The sequence below is a fragment of the Cricetulus griseus genome, chromosome 3, assembly GCF_003668045.3.
Source record: "Cricetulus griseus strain 17A/GY chromosome 3, alternate assembly CriGri-PICRH-1.0, whole genome shotgun sequence".
Classification (NCBI taxonomy): domain Eukaryota; kingdom Metazoa; phylum Chordata; class Mammalia; order Rodentia; family Cricetidae; genus Cricetulus; species Cricetulus griseus.
The window spans coordinates 46,438,798-46,458,997 of record NC_048596.1 but is presented as its reverse complement, the minus strand read 5'-3'; the positions used below and the strand labels follow the sequence as shown (position 1 = coordinate 46,458,997).

Genomic DNA, 20,200 nt, shown 5'->3' with positions numbered 1-20,200 from the left:
CTTATATTTATAAATTCTCCAAAATTATTCTTTTTGACTACTTACCCCAAAATGATTCTAAGAATTTACAGGTCAATCTAAGAAATATACCAAAATGAAAAGGGTTGGAAGTGACAGTTTAGTACAGGGCTTTAGTGAACAAAGAAGTGGACAAAAAACGAAAAACCACTACTTTCTCTGTAAGCAAGTCACTGGGTCAGGATTCTGACCACCAAGCTATATATACACAAAGCAAGGATCCATAGGGAAGCCTCTATGACCTCTAGAGTACCAACAATCACAGGTTACATAAAAGGGTCTAGTACTTAAATATGAGCTATGCACATCCTCCTATAAACTGTAACTCATCTCTAGATTACTTAAAATATCTAATGCAATGTAAGTGCTGTGTGAGTAGCAGCTACACTTTATTATTTAGGGAGCAGTGAAAAGATAAAGGTATTTGTGCATAATCAGTATAGATGAGTCTGAATAATTTTTATCAAGTTATCTAATGATACACTTTTTGACACTTTAAAATGAAATGAAAACACACTATTTATTTCAAGTATTCATGTCTGAAACCTGACTGGTGAATTCACCAAAGAGACATAGCCTCATCAGTCAGTATATAGAGGGAGACTGCACAGTCCCAGTCTTCGGCCTTTGCCTGGCCCACAGTACCTTCATTAGCTTGTTGAAATTCTGTAAATATATAATTTCCTTTAATATTACTTTCTATAGCAAAGGAAAGAATCTAAGCCCTATCTTTAAAGAACTCAATCTAACTTAGAGTGAAAAGAACAAAGACATTACTGTATTTAGAGAAAGCATCCAGAAGGATAGAGACCATAATGAGCACACACAGGAAAACATTTCTACCACCATTGATGACGATTATGTCATTACATTCAATTGGCCCCAATTAACACTAGCTCTATGTGATGTTGAAATTTAAAGCTGTGGTCAGATTTGGAGAAGACATCCACACCCCATAAGGCAACGTATGTTTCTGACAGTTACAACAGACTACATGACAGAGCAGTAAAACCACACGTTACTCCCCCTTGGACCAGATCTTGGTGGCTTTATGCCACCAAGCAATATTTTGGTTTACCAAAATGTTCTCTATGGGTTTCCTAATTTCATGTGTATTCAACTTTTCTCATTATAACTGCTATTCTCACTCAACTACAAAAGCTTAAGTTTAATAACTATCAAAGGGTACAGTAATACTTTAAAATATAATGCATGCCTCATATTGATGATTCACAGAAACTTACAAAGTCACCCAGTGGCCAAATGCTTTCCTTAAAAGGAAATATTTCCCAAACCACTGTCCACAAAGGATTGCCTAGCTAACACCCTTGTGGTCTGGGTATAGAATACAAGCACTAACAGTGGAATCCTAGAAGTCTAGAGAAGAGCAGACTCAGCACCAGGAGAAATGAAAAAACAAACTGTTCCTTTCCCTCCTTTCCTTTCACACCTTCTTCCTAGGCACTCATACTGCAATACACCTGACACCAGTTTTTCCCCATTCAGTATCTCTCTGCTAATGTCCCATGTTTTTCCCACCTTGTACAGGACAGTGTCTTGGGTCCTTCTACAAAGTACCACCAAAACCATGACTAGTATACCACATGGTTCCCTCCTTTTTCGTCCTACTACTGCTCCTCTAAGGACCCACCTCCTCAATGCTGTCTCTTTATTCACACAGCTACAATCAACATTTACTGATGTTTGCTCTTGGACCCTAAGCTAGGTGCAGAGAAGAACACACCAAGAAAATAGATGTGGTCCTGGGTTTTCATGTGATTGTCTCTTTATGTTTCTTTCAACAGTCCAAGCATTCTTTCTAGTATTTGAGGCCTTCAATAATAAACGCATCCTAAACCAACTTCTACTACTCTCTTGTCTACCATTGGAAATGCTAACCACAGCCTGAACAGGCATAGAACATTCTTGATTCTGTGGCTTAGAATCCTTCCCTTTCTGTTCTCTCTGCCTAAGAGGTCTTCACTCCTTAAAATTCATCTACCACCTTCCATAACAGCACCCTAATAGTCCCAGAACCAGAAAGATGACCTCCTTGTCATTTTCTATCACAAGTGTCTCCACTGTACTGTTTACACTGATCCAGGAGAAAAGGTAGAATTTTCTGAGGCAAGCCTTCTTACCTCTTATAACTCTTACAGGTCTCAAAGCACCATCTAAGTGGTAGTATGAGGCTAAGTAACTGTTGTTCGATAAAAAAATATAAAAGCCATTATATCTTTGATGTACCCAGAACTACAATCTCTTACCAAACCCTTCTAACCAGGGAATAATGTAACCCTACAAAGCTAGGTTTTTTTCATGTTTGTAAGTTACAATCTTAACTTTTACAAATTCAATCCTAGACACTTGACTTTAAGAAGCTAACTATGTCAATTTATAAAGACAGTTTCTGGGTATTCCTAAGTAATACAATATAGAAACTACCTATACAGTCAATACACTGTTGTTATGTAATTTAAGTATTGAGAGATGATTTGAGATATCCAGGAGGATGTGCACAGTTACATGTAAGTAGCAGTGAACCTCAAATAAATAAAAGGGAACAGTAAAAGTAAGTAAGGAATGTCAAATACTAAAGAAAGCAAGAGACTGAGAAGTGCAATTTAGAGGCAGGGATGTACATTATCTTACAAAATTACATCCCTAACTGAAACAAAAACAAACAAACAAAAGTTCTTCAAACTGATGCTTAAAGTAATAAAAAATTCTATCCATTCCACTTCTATTTGGTTAAAAGCAGAACCTTACCAAATCAGCTAGCATTTTATACAGAAATGTGCTATGTCTGACCCAGCTCCATCCAAACTGACCATTCCTGTTAGAGTTGCAGTGTACCCTCTATTCACAGTCTAGAAGAGGTCTTTTTACTTAAGGTATTTTAAAAATTTTAGACCACAATTTCTCCATCAAGAAGCCTAAATAAGCACATACCCCTACCTTCACAAAAAAAAAAAAAAAAGAAAGAAAGAAAGAAAGAAAGAAAGAAAGAAAGAAAAGTTAAAACAATGGAGTAGCTGTGAAATTGTTACTCTTTCTTGGCCATTTTAAGTCAAGTGTAATTTAAGTCTCCCAAATTCACAGCACAATGGACATCTGAGTTGCAGGCCAGCCTGGTCTACAGAGCAAGTTCCAGGACAACCAAGGATACATAGAGAAACACTGTGGAGGGTGGGGCAACACCTCACGAGCTCACTGATTATGTGTCTTAGTTACGGTTACTATTGCTGTGATGAAACACCATGACCAAACGCAACTTGGAAAGGAAAGGGTTCATTTCACTCACAGTTCCACACAGCAGTTTATCATCAAAGCAGGGAGGGTAAGCAGAAGGCAAGCAGAGCAGAAACATGTAGGCAGGAGCTGATGCAGAGGCCACAGAAGGACACTGCTTACTGGTTTGCTCATCATGGCTTGTCCAGCCTGCTTTCTTATAGATTGCAGATCACCAGCCCAAGGGTGGCACCACCTATAATGGCCTGGGTCCTCTTCCATCAATCTAATAAAAAAAATGCTCTATAGCCAGATCTTATGGAGGCCTTTTCTCAGATGAGGTTCCCTCCTTTCATATAACTCTAGTTCTGTGTGACATTGACATTAACCATGTTTTAGATTTAAGTATTTATAAAGAAAACTCAGGATTCCATTTCATTGCATTAGAACTGGACAAAGTCAACTACACTGTACTTTGCCCTAAGCAGAACGTAAGTGAAAAAAACAAAAAAGCTATTTTGCAGCAAGATGTGTCCTGATCCCTCTGCTAAGGCAAACCAAGCAAAGGGGTCTACTGGTTTCTCAGCTGGCCCAATTTATAATATTTATCTTGGTACTACCCAGGTTGCCATCGCAGGAGAATTGCTGGGATGACTGAAAAATCAATCTTTATGAAAACTTACCTAGAAAAGGGTAATGATAATTCTAGTGCCTTCTAAGGGCCTCACGTAATACTGCCCGACCACTATTATCAATGAAAAAAAAATTTCCATCTTGCATAATAGCAGCATAATGACCATCTGGATGAAATCAAGAATCCAACCAGAAGCTGAAGAGTAAAAGGTCTCTACTCTTGAAAGGATTTTATTACCTTCCTTTCCTTAGGAAAACAATGATTACAAAAAGATCATGTAATATAATGTCGCCATTCAAAATTGATAAAACTCCCATCAACTCCACTGAGTTTAGCACCAGGATAGGAAGGAGAAAAAGACTTAAGACAAGTAGAGTTTGAAGGACTCTTCACTAGTCATTCAAGGCTGATTCTTGAACTATCTCTTACTCAAAGAAATCATAATGTGCCCAAACATAAAAATGCACTAGAATGAATACTTCACTCTTTGGAGCGGTTTCTTCACCCTAATACTACTGAAATTTTTGTGTGGATACTCTTTGTCATAGGGACTGTCATTTGCACTACACGGTACTCAGCAGTATCCAGCCTCCACCAACTAGAAGCCAGTGCTAACACTAAATTGTGGCAACCTCAAGTATCATTGGGTACCATCAAATGTCTCCTGGAGAATGGCCTTGGTTTGAGACTCCTGTTCTAGAACTGGAGCTCCTTAAGTTTTCTCTCCAGATCAGCAAACCTTGGGGGTTGGGGCATGAAATTAACATCCAAGTGCCAAGAACCCCATCCCATCATCACTCCAGATAGACTCAAAAGTTCTGCAGTCATCTAAAAATTCTCATGTGTTTAGAAGAAAAAGGAGGGAATAAAAATATCCAGACCCTGTGATCATCAGGCAAACAACCAGCTACAGAATCAAGGAAGGAAGGAAGGAAGGAAGGAAGGAAGGAAGGAAGGAAGGAAGGAAGGGAGGGAGGGGAGGGAGGCAGGCAGGGGGAGGAGGGAGGCAGGGGGAGGAGGGAGGGAGGGAGGGAAAAAAGGTAGACCCACTAATTTAGCACACTTGCTTGCAAAATAGAGATAGACAGATATAGAGAGAGAGAGAGACAGACAGACAGACAGACAGACAGACAGACAGACAGACAGACAAAGACCTCATCAAATTCACTACCACTTGTAATAATTCAAGCTAGGTGTATTTAGAACACAACAGCAGTCTACCAGGTACAAAAAAACAAAAACACAAGCAAACAAACCAAAAAAGAAACCTTACATAAAAAGGTTCACTGAAGATGCAGGCATTGCCGGTGGTTCAGAGTTGAGCTCTGAAGCCAGATTTCTAGGACCTAAATACTAATCCTGAAACCTACTAACTGTACATCCCTTATTATCTTGGTTTCAAGTGCAAGAAGGATATCAAGAAGGGGAGAACTAAACTAAGACATCAGAATAAACTGTTGCATCCTAGTACCCATGAGGGTACTCAGTCAACCTGGATTTATGATCAGTGATGAGCAATCAAAATCTCTCAATCACTCTAACTGTTGTCTTAGAAAAAGGACTGTTATGATGTGGTCATAACTGTTCAATAAAGTTTAATAAAGTTTAAACATAATAGTCCATAGCATAATAGATGGTTCTAGATCATGAATTATTAGCAACAAATAATTATTAGAACTGTATATAATATCCTAACATTGTTCAGACAAAATTTCTACCAAAAGCACAAGCAAACAAAAACAATTGTATTTCCTTTTACTTAACATTATCTTAAACCTTAACTTTCTGAAATGGCATCATATAATACAGAGTTAAAAGATAACTCAAGAGCTAGAGGGACACCTCAGTAATTAAGAGCACTGGATGCTCTTCCAGAGGACCCAGATGTAGTTGGAGGTTTCTCGTCCCGCCTGTCAGTTCCCAAATAACAACTCTAAGGCTTAATATTAATGGTAATTGTTTGACAGTCAGGCATATTACTGACTAGCTCTAACAATTAAATTTCTATTTCTATTATAGTATATTTTACCATGAGGTTCTTGGCTCTTTACCAAACATCTTGCTTCCCCAGTGGCTACATGGCATCTCCCCAACCTGCCTTCTTTCTTTCTATAACTATATGAATTTCCTGCATAGCTATAATCTGCATGGCCACTGGCCAAATCAGCTTTATTTACCAACTAATAAAACACATATTCACAACATATGGAGGGACATCCTATATCACCCAGATCCAATTCCTAGAACCCACGTGGTGGCTCAAAAACATCCAGAATTCCAGTTCTAAGGGATATGACATCCTCATCACCTCTGTGGGTACTTTATGCACATGGTGTACAGACAAACACGCAGGCAAAACACTCACACATGAAATAAATTTTAAAACAAAAAAATTAATGATAGAAGATAGTCAACCAATTCTACCCTCTTTCATTTTGTTTGTGGTAATAAGAACTGGATCTTAAGTCTTGCACATTAGGTCAACAAGTACTCTCAGCTAGCTCCCTATGTCCAACCCTACTTTTTTAACTACCAGTCATCAGGCTCAGAGACTTCTGACGGCAGTAGGAAATCATACTCTTACCTCTCATTGCCTATCTGAAGCCTTTTCGCTCATCATAAGGATTAAATTTTCTCTAAGAGCTCAGAAACAAAGAAAACATGGGTAGCTGATACTTACTTTGAGGGGTGCTGTAGAATATACAGGAAAAAGTAAAAAAGTTAAGCCATTCTCTTAGCTATTCCATCATAAAGTCATTTGTTTCCTTTTCTGGGTTCCAGGTACTATTTTAAGTGCCAGAGGCATAGCAATAAATAAAATACATTCTTCCTTTTTCAGACTTTATTTTATTAATGAAAGAAGTTGATTTCTACTAAGTTCATGAATCCTAAAGCCAATATTAAACATTTCTCTATTTGTTTAAAATGATAAACTCATTCTTAACAAAGTTGAATAGTCCAAACCTTCCCTGAGTAAAGATTCCTAACAGAACAAGGCACAAAAGCTCCAAGTATCTGAGCTGTCCAGCTCACCATCAGCCACATCCTTCCTCCAAGTGCCATGAGATAAACCTCAGCTAGAGACATCTACACTGACTTCAGAAGTAATCGCAAGGGCTAGTTATACAACCAGTAATAAACTCCTATATATTTTCTCTACGCACATTTATCCTAGAAGAAATTATTACAAATCACATTGTAATTCATACAATTTTGAAATCTAAACAGTAACACCAAAGAAAAAAATACAAAACCTAGCCACTTTAAATTAGCTCTTGTACATTTTAGATACATATTTACCAATAGCTGCTCTAAGTCTGCATGAACATTATTTTACCCTGAAAACTGATCCTAAGAGAATTAAAACACTCTGAACTATCTACTTATTAACTATGATACTTTGTTACCTAACATTTGTGTTTTAGTTTACTCATGGACAAGATGGTGATAATTTTGTCACTGATGGAGCTTAAAGGAGAGACGGAAAAAGCATCTTGCAAAATATGAAGTACTATGTAAACATACATTTCTTGAACTAACAGACAATTATGAATTTAAAAATCTAAAAGAAAAATTTACGAGAAACTTTCTGAGCTGAGGGTAGCTGTCGCAGAGTACTTGCCTACGATATGCAAGGTCTCAGCTATGTCTCCAGAACCAAAATACAATGGCTGGCGGACCCTACTGCAGTTATTTAAACTCTCTATACATCTCTCTGACTTGTCACATGTTGTAAAGTTGGAATTAGTAGTACTAATGCTATAATTGCATAAGCTTGCCAGGAAAAGAGCTAAAGATCACCTGCATAATAAACTATGGAAACTTGCTTACTATTAGAATTATTAATCTTTCAACAACACTATGCCATCTCACTACAACTATCATCATCTCCAAAGTTCCCCATCCCTCTAAAAGAACTAGAGGACTTGAAACATCTCAGTACAAACACACTACAAACACACCACAGTACATTTAAGATCAATACACATTCAAGCCACATGTACACAGAGTTGTTACTAGAACTCTTCAAATACATACTGATTAGTAAGAATGATGTTCAAAGTGAACTTTAAACTCAGTTAGAAATGATTCCTGTTTTCAACTTTAAAACAATGAACACACCAAAATACACATATTCTACTGTATATACAACTGTTCTTATTCCTGCACCCCAAGTTCAGCTATTTTCACTTCCTCTTTGTTCATGTCATTTTCCTGCAAACTTCACTAGTAAGTTCAGCACTTGTTGTCTATCCTGCAACCCAAATATACCCTGAAAAATTACTAATCACACAGAGGCTTATCTACTATCCAAATCCAAATGTTCCGTCTTTGGCCAACTACGCCATGAGCACCAGCACATTCTCAGTATCGGGTGTGCCGCAGAATGCAATACTAAAAGTGGAGCTTACATGGTAGCTGGGAAGGGGAAACAGGCAATAAACAAGTGTGTGCCTAGAACAGCCTGTTTGTGTGGCATGGTTCTGGAATGAGGGAGCAGCCAGTTTGATTAAACACTTTGCTAAAAGTGGATCTTAGCTTTAGATTTCAATTTGCTGATCCCAGACTCCTGGGCAGGGCACTGACACCGAAGGGTGGAGGGAAGGGGGGGAACAGTTGAACTTCAGGCACAAGTGCACAGATCAGATCTCTCACTAAAGACGACAGTGAAAGACTCATGGGCTGCCACCTGCAGTATCTTACTTCTCTTGTTGCAGAAAGCCAAGAACACCACAGAAACAAGCATATTACTTATTTGAAAATAGTCTGGCCAATAATGAGAACTTTGGAAGGGAAGTAAAGAAAGTTTCTATTTCCCCTTCAGCCACCAGCTCTCCTATATGACCTCAGGCCTATTCAACTGACCTTTCTGAACTCTGGTATCCCCACCCATGCGCTGATCCTTCCTGACTGTCACACTAGGCTAGTCTCTTAAGCCCTTAAGCTTTAGTGTCATCTGTTAAAGGAGGCCAGAGCAATGACACTGCTTGGCAAACTATAGGGCACATTACTAACAGAAGCTACTTAAATAAACAGAGATCCAAGCTTGCTACCTGCTTTATGGGAACATCAGGAAGACTGAGGTGAACATGAAAAATGCCTTAAGCTCTCTGCAAAGAAAGGTGTCTCACAGTATTAGTGTTTTTAATTTCCAACAGCACTGTTCTTTCCAGTTGTATTTCCAGGCCTTTCTAAGATCTGCAACTAAAAGAACCTACAGACCTTAAGAAGCAGAATATGGAGTTGAAAAATAAGAATAAAACCAGGTGTGGAGGCTCACACCTATAATAACCTCAGCATTCAGAAGCCTGAGACTGGGGGATTAAGAATTCAAGTATGGTCTAGGCTACACAGTGAGACACTGTCTGAAAAGAAACAAGCAGCAGAGTCAAAGAATCATTGCCAGTTTCCCTCCCATCATCCAACTTGCCTAGGTGACCCCAGTTAAGAGGGAGGGTCCTACAGAGTTCTGAATGCCTTGCAGCCAGCCAAAGCTTCTGGTGGGATAGTTGTACACTGTGTGAAAAAGTATCACTGTGATTGGTAATAAAAAACTAAATAGCCAATAGCTAGGCAGGAGTTATAGATGGGACTTCAGAGCAGAGACAACTCTGGGAGTAAGCAGGATGTGCAGGAGGAGAGGTAACAGCCATGTGCCATGTGGCAGAATGTAAATTAACATAAAGGGGTTAATTTAAGTCATACGAATTAGATAAGAACAAACCTCAGCCATGGTCCGAGCTTTCATTAAAAAAGCCTCCATGTCATTATTTGGGAGGAGTCAGGACAGACAAGATAACCCATCTCCTAGAGGACAGAGTACCTAAATAAAGGGTATTCTAGAGTTTTCCCACTCTGCTTCTTTGACAAACGAGCTAAGAAAATCTATACTGTGCCCATCTGTCCCCCTGGATGAAGTACAGTTTACACACTGCAGCTCTCTGGAGGTGAGTATTGGCTCTATGATATAGAAATAGCAAGAGCCTGGCATCAGTGCTGCTGGTCAATTCCAATGAAAACAGAGGGGGTATATAGATTTGTGGTGATGAAGGCCAGCTAAATCCCTCTTTACAGACAGAAAGCAACTCCCACTGACAGCTGTTACTAAGTCAAAGTCAAAACAGCTCTATCTTTCATTTGGCTAAAACTTCTAAGGCCTTCCCCCTTAGTCTAATAATTTCATAAACTGTCTTCAGTGTGCAGACTTTGAACAAGTCCTAAGCCTTAGAAGCCGTCATCATCAGTGTAAATCAGTGTCCATGCCTAAAAGTGCTGTCTCCTGCTTCTTTCCAACAGCCCTGTTCACAAAACTGAAAACTTGGCCTGTGTAAGACCACTACCAGGTCTCTGTTACCAAAATGGGGTAGTTTCTTTACTCTCTATTTAAAAAAAAAAAAAAAAATTCAATTGTGTATGTGTGTGCACAGAAAATATAAGTGCAGATAACCAAAGGCTAGAAGATGGGGTCATATCCGCTGGGGCTGGAGTTACAGGTAGTTGTGAGCTGCTTAATGTGGGTGCTGGGCAAAGAACAAGTATGCACTCTTAACCACTGTGCCATATCTCCAGACCCCGCTCTCTCTCTCTGTCTCTCTCTCTTTTTTTTGTTTTTGTTTTTTTGGTTTTTAGAGACAGGGTTTCTCTGTATAGCTTTGGAGCCTATCCTGGCACTCACTCTGGAGACCAGGCTGGCCTCGAACTCACAGAGATCCGCCTCCCTCTGCCTCCTGAGTGCTGGGACTAAAGGTGTGCGCCACCAACGCCCAGCTCTGGCCCCCTTTTAATTATTACTATTTTTTGAGTCAATGTCCCACTATCTGGCAAGTCTGGCCTGAAATTCACTACGTAGAAAGACTGACCTAAAACTGATGAAAATTTGTGTGCCTCTGCCTCTAGAATTTTTTAAAAGACGGTATGAAGAATGGTAAAGGAAAGTACCTTTTGGAAATCACATCTCTTTTTCCCTCTCTAGCCAGGAAAAGCATTATTATACCAAAGTCAGAACCCAGGCTATCAAATATAAAAGGCAATAAAAGTTTCCCATTAAAAGCAAATACAAAAGAACAAATGTTTAACATATAATTACCAACTACCTTTAGCTGTTCTGTAGGACAAAGAAAAAAGTAAACTTCTAGGAAAAGTAAATGAAAAATGTAGCAAGGAGCCTTCACTGAGACTGAAGAAGCACCTAAGATGGAGTTCATTCTTGTCTAGCTCATTATTCCAACACAGCTCAGAGCTACACTGCCTAAATGCAAACAAATTTGCCAATCAAAATGATAAGTAAAATAAACAACTGGAAGCAGAGATTGAGGGGCAGTAAGAAATATGCCTTTGAATGTTACAAAGAAATTCAACAGGAAAAGCAAAACATCTGCCTTCATTTAAAAGTTTGAGTTGTGTGTGATTTCCTGCATCTAAGAACCTCTTTCTGAACAACAAAGAGGCCACAAAACATCACATTTTCCTCTCCCAGCTTCCCCCTTCAAAAACCCCAAGGTGATGATTAACAAACAGTCCCCTTGTCTTCAGACAGTCTAAGAAGCCACAGGAAAAGATAAATTAAACAGAAGAACCCTTCGTAAATAAACAAGAAACAGGCTGCCTGGGGAGAAGACAAAACTTCCTTACAAGAAACAGCAAGTAGCTCTCCTTGCTGACAAGTGGGAGACCAGGGGAAAGCTACCCAGGACCTCTCACCAACTGAGGCAGCCTGCTGGACAGAGTACCTCATCCTGAATAGTTTCAGCCTTGGACCATGGAGCTGCAGAGACTCTTCAAGGGGTTCTGGGTGGAAATAAAAAGTTCAGGGGCTCAAGAGCAAAATCAAAGACTATTCTAGCAGCCAGGAGAGTCTCCATTCCAGCAATGAGCTTGGGCCTGAATCTCTAACTAGTGGCCAATTCATTTCCTATCGGGGCAGCCTCTCAGGCAATCATTCCAACCAGCACCGATTACTGTATCACCATGTGCAGATCTGACCCTGCTTAATCACCCTTTGATTGGACACAACCCTTTACTTAGGGTCTTTATGAGAATTAAAGAATTTTGGCAGTATGCCCAGATCTTTAGTAAGCAAATGCCAGATATATAATAAATGTTCACTTCCACTGGAAGGAAACTCTTAATTCCACCCCCACAATCACTACTTAAGGTGAGGGAAAAAAAAACAACAATAAAAAAAAAAAACTACAGATTATTTTCCTAATGGTGCCTCAAAACCAAAAAAAAAAAAAAAATTACATAAAAGATGAAAAAATGGAGGAATCCACAGAATTCAGAAAATAGCCCCCTTAACACATATATACACCCTCATGGGGTAAATTTCAAGTTCTAGATCCTTTTGCTGAGCAAAAGTAGTTTACGGGGTCTTGCCTATGAAGCTGCCACCTGGTATTAATGGCCACAATGCTATATCCTCTGGCAATTTTGGGAAGAAAATAATTTTAAATTTTACATACATTTAGATTTACCACACAGGAGTAAAGTTGGTCCTTACTCCAAAACATCCAAATCAAAGAAGTAAGTGAAAGAGAAAACACAACCAAAAACCTCTAGACCATTAATATTAATGACAAAACACTATCAGTGATCAGAAATCTTAAAACAAGAACAAACATGAGCTCCTATTCTCTTCCTTTCTCCTGAAGTTTACGCCAGAGCATCAAAATTTTACTTGCATACCTCTTTAAAATCTCCCAGCCCAGTAATATCCACCCTTATTCAGACATTCTAGATTATTCCATAATGGGTGTAAAACAGAAGTTCTGTAAGCAAAATTTTCGTAGGTTTATTATTTATTTTCAAATAAAATACATAACTTTTGTTAATGCTTCCTTTTTACACATACTTAAGAATTTAGCCATACTCATTTCAGAAAAGACACAACTTAAAAATTTTACTTTTATCTACATGCTCACCAAGTCAAAACATATATAAGATATATAAGAAATCGGTAATTCCCCCCCACACAAAGTTATCTTGAGAAATCTGCTCTGAACAGAACTTTAAATAAATTGACTTCTACTGCTAGCACTGTCCCCAAATAAATTGACTGCATCCTAGAATCAAGTGCACTCAAAGCTGGAATGTCAAGCCAGTCACATATTACTTCAACTTCACTAAATCTCTCCTTATTCTCCAAATCCTAGGCTGCTTTCTAAAATAGTTCACTAAAAAGCACCAACCTAATTAACAACTGCTTCCTCTGCAACAGTGGCCTTGATTTCACTTATTTACACATTAACTGCAGCCTCCTTTTGGCCAAGCCAGTCTATTCTCTGTACCATGCCGAGCCTTTTATCTGCCCTGGACAGCATTTTCTCCAGCAGATGAAGTAGATGCCGATTGATTTGCTGTCGAGCATGGTAAATTAATAGCAACAAATTGCTGAGGGCCCGTCTCGCTGCTCCACCATGCTTCGGCAGTTTTGCTTTATTTGCTCCATGATGGGCAGCAGTCGGCCTCTTCAAGTCAATTTCTTCTTAACAACCTGCAATACTTTTCAATGGTGAAAATAGAGCTGTTCCTTGTAAGTCAGAAATCAATATCCTATTGCCCTTAGAAAATGCTAAACAAGCAGTATTGGCAATCCACTTGGTACTAGAGGGTATCAGATATAATGCAAATCCATACTGCTTCCCTCCTTGTAGTTATTACAGTTTGCTAAAAGGTTCCTAATGTCATTTATCATCATTTACCATTGACCAAAGAGGCTATGATTATGATATCCTATCAGTTGGCAAGGCCTTTCATTTCTATTCAATTAATATTTTAGCAGCACTCAAATGGTTGTGGCCCAAGTCCTGTAATGAAATTTGCATGGCTTGGAAAGAAGTAAGACTTTTGTTGCTTTAAGGGAGGAAAAAATTACACACAAGAATATGCACACATGACAAACACTTTTCATAAATTGTATAAGTTTCACTGTTAGATTTTAGGCATCAGATTCCAAAGGTTTTCTGATGATTTTCAAAATTCAAGTACTAAGCAAATAAATTTTAAAAGAGATCTTCAAATTATAAAACACTGAGGAAATTTTGATTCTTATTCCCCCACCCATTTCACATCACAGCACATTCACCTATTTCATTTCTACAGGTTGAATTTACACATCGATGGCTCCTAATCTACATCCAACATCCACATTTCAGAGTGGCAACAGACAGAGGCTGATTCCATTAGAAAGGAACTCTTCAGTTATAGCGTTGCAGGCAAATGATTCAAACAAGCAGCATCTAATGGTGGTATCAAATGCACAAACCACCCCATCTGTTCAGGGTTACTGATCCCAACCAAAGCCATACTATATAAAGAAGTAGCAGAAGAAAGCAACAAGAACCCTGATCCAACTATCCTATCTAAAGCAAAAAATAAACCCCTAAGACAGGGAAATTCTCAAAGAATCAACCTTCTTTCGTGTTGAAAAAAACCCATTTTGAAGAAATCACAATGAATTCCATGCCATTTCTAACCAGGTGCTAATCATCAACCCCATTTTCACACTAAAACTGAAGACAATGCTAAATGGCCTACAAGACTACACTTGAACTTTTCTGGATGTTTTTCCCAGCTTCATCTGTTCAACTGTATCAATTCTACTTAAGATTACCAAAAATTACACTCATATTTTATGCTCCAATTCCATGTCATGTCACTGAGTTCCCTTAAAAAAAAAAAAAATTCCACTAATTTTACCAGACTAATGCTATTTACTCAGTTACCAAAATTTAAATTAATTATGTTCTCAAACATAATTGTTAAAAATTGGCAACATTATGCAGGCTTAATTAAGATTAAATCCAATTTACTAAATGTACTTTAATTGGTACTAATTACATTAGCTTTCATTTCAGAATGACAAATTCCCCATAGGTTTCATTTTATGGTTCTCCATCAGAATCAACCCAGGGCAACTGCTGATGAGCATCACCAAACGGGGGGTGGGGGGTGGGGGTGTCTCCCTTTTTACCATTGCTTCACATGAGCATCCTTTTATCCATTTGCTAAGTCACAGATTCGTGGGTCCTTCAAAACCTTCATTTTCTGTCCTAGTGAAAAACTTCCTTAAAAATACTCTGTGCCTAGCTGTAGCCAAGATGAATAGGAACACAGGAATATTAACAACAACAAAAAAAATATTCACAAACGTTTCAAATATCGGGGCCACCAATTACTAGGGTACTTCTGAGGCCTCCTGGGACTCCTACTCTTGAACCCTTGAGACACAAATCTAATAAGTGAATAAGCCTAAACCGATCTTGAGAAATAGGCCCAATTATGCCTCAGGGCAACTTCCTTGCATTATTGCTGCTTTCCATTACAAGGGTATCCAGCGGGTGCATCTGGAAGAGAGGCTAAGAGAAACTAAGGCTGTCTGCCTAGGAAAACAAATAAAGACAGATATGCCTCTGTGCTTAAGGGGGAAAAAGAAAGAAAATATAATAAGTAGGTGGTTTGCAGGGCTGTCTGTATTTCATAATGTGATAAACTGCCCTGGGGATTCTTGATATGATTGAATTCAAAAGCAAGAAGGGGAAAAAGGCAAAGTGTACTCTTCTCAATTTTAAATGGATGGCATTTGTGGCCAGCTGGACAGGAAGATGACAAAATTTATAGTCATATAAAATGTATAAAATTAAGGGATCTCACATATACTACCAACACCAAAATAAGAAACACATACAGCTATATGACATAGGTATAGATAGCACACGATATCCAGAAACTAAGTGGTCAGGGTAAGGCAAAGTACAAAAAAGGGAGAAATAAAGGGGCATTAATCTAGTCCATTCTTTTAAAGAAAAACTAATTTTGGGAGAGTACATAAAAAACAAAAAATAAAAAGAAGAAGTATGTACAAGATCCAAACTATGCAAGCAGGTAATTGTATTCCTGTGAGGTGGGGCTAAAGGGAATCTACCCATAAACTGGATATATTTTGCTTAGGCAGTATTTGTATTACTAACCTAAACAGAAATGGCAAAGATCCTAAAATAAAAATTTAAATATGTGACATTCAAACTACAACACGTACATATTAGTACACAGCACATATAATATGCTAACATTAGCATAACCAAATAGCATACAGAGTAAGACAGAACTTGAAATAAAGTCTTCAATGTAAATAATGTTGCAATTTTTTGCAGCTTTATTTTTTCCAAATACTGTCAAATTGCCCTTACTGTGTAAGAGTTGTCTTTTAAGGAACTACTAATATAGGTACATTCTGGCCATGTGGTAAACAATTGTCAAAAAGAATTCCTACAGCTGATGACAGATGGTCATCTCACTCTTTTTAATCTCAGAAGGAACGTACAACGAGTACAACACCCTGATCACAAATAAATAAGACATGAAAAGCAAAATGTTGTCTATCACCTCTTTCTCTGCAGGCAAATATACATTTATCTATTCTGAAATGGTTGATGAATCCTGAGGTTCTGCATGAGGAGATGACTTCAGAGAAATGCTTCCTGGAGGAATTACCATTGCCAAGCAGTATTTTACATATACCTACACACAAATCATTTCATTTGTTCTCTTACAAAAAAAAAAAAAAAACACAATAAAACAAAAGCCTGTAGTAACTGTAGTAGTCATATATACCTATCAGTGCTTTCTTCCCCTGCAACCCCAAAATAATTACTAGATTTCAAGACCCAGGGTTAAACATTAATCACATCCGCCTATCAGGTTCATTTACACTGTACAAATTTTGGAAGTCGAAGCTAGAGTTCTTTGTAAGATCCAACTAAGTAGCCTCTGGGGACTAGTACAAGGATTTTACATCAATTTCTTTTATAGCTCTGTAGATTTCATTTTGATCCTCCCAGCTCACTCATTCTCTATTCTTTCAGAGTGAACCAATGAAGGCTTCACACAATTTACAATTTTATTAATATTTTCCAAGGAAAGTTCTTTTGTAAGAGAGATTTTTGCATATGGCTTTTGAAAGTATAGCAAAGTTTAGTATGTACTCTGATTTAAGAGTAACATTTTAAATTATTAAAAGTTAGGATACTATGGAACATGAGGAACCACATGTGAAAAACTGACCTCATTCATCCCCAGTCTTTTAAAAATATAGGTAAAGATGAATTCTACCTATAGAATTGTCTATTTTGTAAAACAGAAAACTCACAAAATAGACAATTTTCTTTTCAGAGTACATGAGTATTACTGATTCTTAAAGTGATTATAAAGAAATAACTTACCTGCTTGTGCATTTCTATGTTCAACCCATAGGACATTTCATAATACTGTCAAAGAAGGAAAATCAATTAAATCAGTACCTTTCAAATAATCTCTTTAGTTTGTTCAAAATGACCAAGTACATCGAAAACAATCAACACAAAGGCCTTATGTTAACCAAAATATCCACAGTATCTGGGTCAATAAATAAAAAGGATGCCCAAGTACTATCTTTAAGACACACCCCAAGAGAAAAACTCAGAAACCCAAGAAAATTAATGTTAAAACTCAGCATTGTTAACATTTTCTATTGTCTTTCCAACATTATAAGCAAATGAATTGAAAAATTCTGATGAAAACTTGGGTTTCGTATGACTCAATTCCCAAGCACAGCAAAAACATCTCACACAAATGCTGATTGATGTTTTGAAAGAACTGTTGAAAAAGGTGATGTTACCTCAGAGTTCAGGGTTTAGTTTAGTGTACTACTCACACATACAAAGCAGAAGAGCTTAGTAGAAAATTAATGACTAACTCTGCAAGTTCTTTCAACACAAAATATACTTTTGAATCATAAAAATGCTTCATAATATTTCTGTAAACATAGATTTGATTTGTCTGAATGGGAGTATAACTACAGCACAGAAAATCTGGCAGCTCAAATCAGCACTCCTAAGAACCAAAATAACACTATTGAAATTGAAAGCATACACACAAAAATATAAACAGAGTAGCATGATGAATGGGAAAATTTCTGAAAAGGGGTCTGGTGTCTTTTCCTATCCAAATCATTAATTGAAAGGCATACAACACATTTAATTTTAAGAGTATAGAGAAGAGCTGTCTGGCTACAATTGAAGCAAGAGCAATAAAACAACAAAGAAAACCACTAACAAAAACATTTTGCTTGTGACTAAACAAGAAATGAGTGTTTCCCCCATTTTTTCAATCTGTAAAAACAAAGCAAAGAAAATTATACCCCATGCAACTGAACTTTTTGAAAATTTAAAATCAAAGCTGGTTGTCAAAGCCAAGTTATAACAACCTAGAATTACAGGTTGCTAATGGACACATACCCACAACCTCAACACCCCTGGCAGGGCCACTGTGATGTATGCTGCAGCCTCCAGCAATTTAAAACACATTCTTGCTTTCAGTATCCCAGGCTAATGAGCACTTTGAATCTGTGACACAGTTTTCTTACCATGACATAATGCCGTTGCATCTCCGTCTTCTCACTGGCGAGTTTCTCACATTCCAGCTTCAGACTATTCAAGACATAAAATCATCTAAGTACAGAGTAGAACTTAACTTACATCCTTCAACTCCAAATCCACATCCCTTCCTCTAAATCATCACTTCCTATTGTCAAACCAATGATATGAAACAGCACTTTACTAATGAAAGGCAAGAGAGAAAGGAGCGACAAGAACCAGCCTAGTCCTGCCTTTTCAATAAGGATAAACTGTGGGGGTTGGGAAAAAGAGGGCTTTATGTTTGAAAGAAATAAACCCTTTAGCCAGTTTAATTCTGCAACTTCATCCAGAATTGAATATTCTTCACTAAATTCACTTACTAAAACACGAAAATAAACATCGATAATAATTATATATAAAAGCAAAACTAAGTCCACAAAAATGCCACAGGGATGGTTTTACCTTTATTTTGATTTATTAATCAAAATCAAAAACAGTTTTATGAATGTCCTTTATTCCCCCTCCATGAATACCATGGGGGTGGGGGGGGGTGTTGATCTGGACCAGCAGCTTGTTTGGGTTCTTGCATATATGCAATAAGAATTCTGCATCATTAAAGATCCAATGAAACAAACATGTTCCAAAAGCACTCCAAGTCTAAGAACCTCGAAGACGAAAGCATTGGTTTTTTGTTTTGTTTTGCTTTTTTTGATAAAAGTAATGAAATGGTTCACTGCTTACTTCCCCGGGCTCTCAAGCTGTGCCAAGGAATGGCAGAAGGAAGGGATCAAGCACTGGGTAATAAAGAACCAAGAAGTCAAAAGGCCCCAGAATCTTCCCAACCTTCCATTCTTCTGACCCAATAAATCAATATCGAAAGTTTGGCCTCAGCGTTTTCCAAGTCTCCTCTGTTTCGATTGTTCTGCTTCCTTTTCTGTTTACAGGAGATGAAAATGCTTAATTTCTTTACACCTGCCTGAAGGGAAAAGAGGCCCTGACTTGCCTTTTTTGCCCACAGGAAAAAATGATAATACCTTTGTGGTGGTGTGGGGTGGGAGGGAGGCGAAGGGGGTGGTGTTTGTGTGTTGGGGGGGTAGACAAGAGCTAAGCAAACAGGAGGATCAGCTAAAGTCAATATCGTTACCTGTGGTATTGAGCCTGTAAAAACTGAAACTCTTCCTTAATCCGATCACAGGATTCGGAAATTGTAAATTTGAAGGGTTGAGCAGGCTGATGCGGTGCCTAAAGAACAACAATAAAATATTTAATTAGCCCACATCGCAGGTGGGGGAGGACAGCCCGCGGTGGTGATGTGGGGGGGGGGTCGTCGCGCCGCTCCCGCCTCTCGCTCCCCCGCAGGGGTCCGAGTGCTTCCGGGCGGCCTCCCTCAGCTCCCTAGACCCGCTCCTCAGCCTGCTCCTCGTCCGCCTCCCCCACCCCCAAGCTCCGAACCCCCGGCCCCGCGCACCCATCCCTCCCTACCCGGAATCGAAAGTGGCCCGTCGGGGGCAGCCGCGCCATGGCGTCGGGCCGCCGTCTGCTAGCTAAGCGAGTCCGGCCTGCGGCCGCCCGCGCCCTCCGCCCCGCAGACTCGCGCCGCCCGGCTCGCCCCCTCGGGAGAGCGGCGCGGGCGGAGAGCGGCGGCGCGCGGCTTCCCGGGGCTTCCGAGACAAACAATAAGAAAATGGCTACAAGTCGGTCGCTTCCCGCACCCTCGGAGCGGCCGGCCGCGGACAGGGCGGCGGGCGCGGCGCGGCGCGACTCACCGGGTGGCGCGTCTGCGGGTACATCTTGCTCAGGTCGCGAATCATCCACGCCGCTTTAGTTGGCTGCGCCGGGCAGAGGCGCGCGGCTCATCCGCTTCGAGGGCCCCGCGGCGGCGTCCCGGGCCTGCGGGTCTCGCGTGACGCGGGCGGCAGGCAGG

At 39.2% G+C, this 20,200-nt stretch overlaps 1 protein-coding gene across 14 annotated transcripts in view; it reads right to left on the bottom strand.

The window, feature by feature from the left end:
• LOC100762258 (transducin-like enhancer protein 4) overlaps window positions 1–20,200 on the bottom strand; it is a gene marked incomplete at its 5' end in the record, with an annotated part of 129,696 nt that extends 109,496 nt beyond the window's left edge. For all 14 annotated transcript variants that reach the window (XM_035441948.1, XM_035441950.1, XM_027406583.2 and 11 more), the window contains 4 exon segments: window positions 17,104–17,148; window positions 18,285–18,348; window positions 19,421–19,518; window positions 20,043–20,200. In XM_035441948.1, the coding sequence (XP_035297839.1) occupies window positions 17,104–17,148; window positions 18,285–18,348; window positions 19,421–19,518; window positions 20,043–20,087 (252 nt within the window).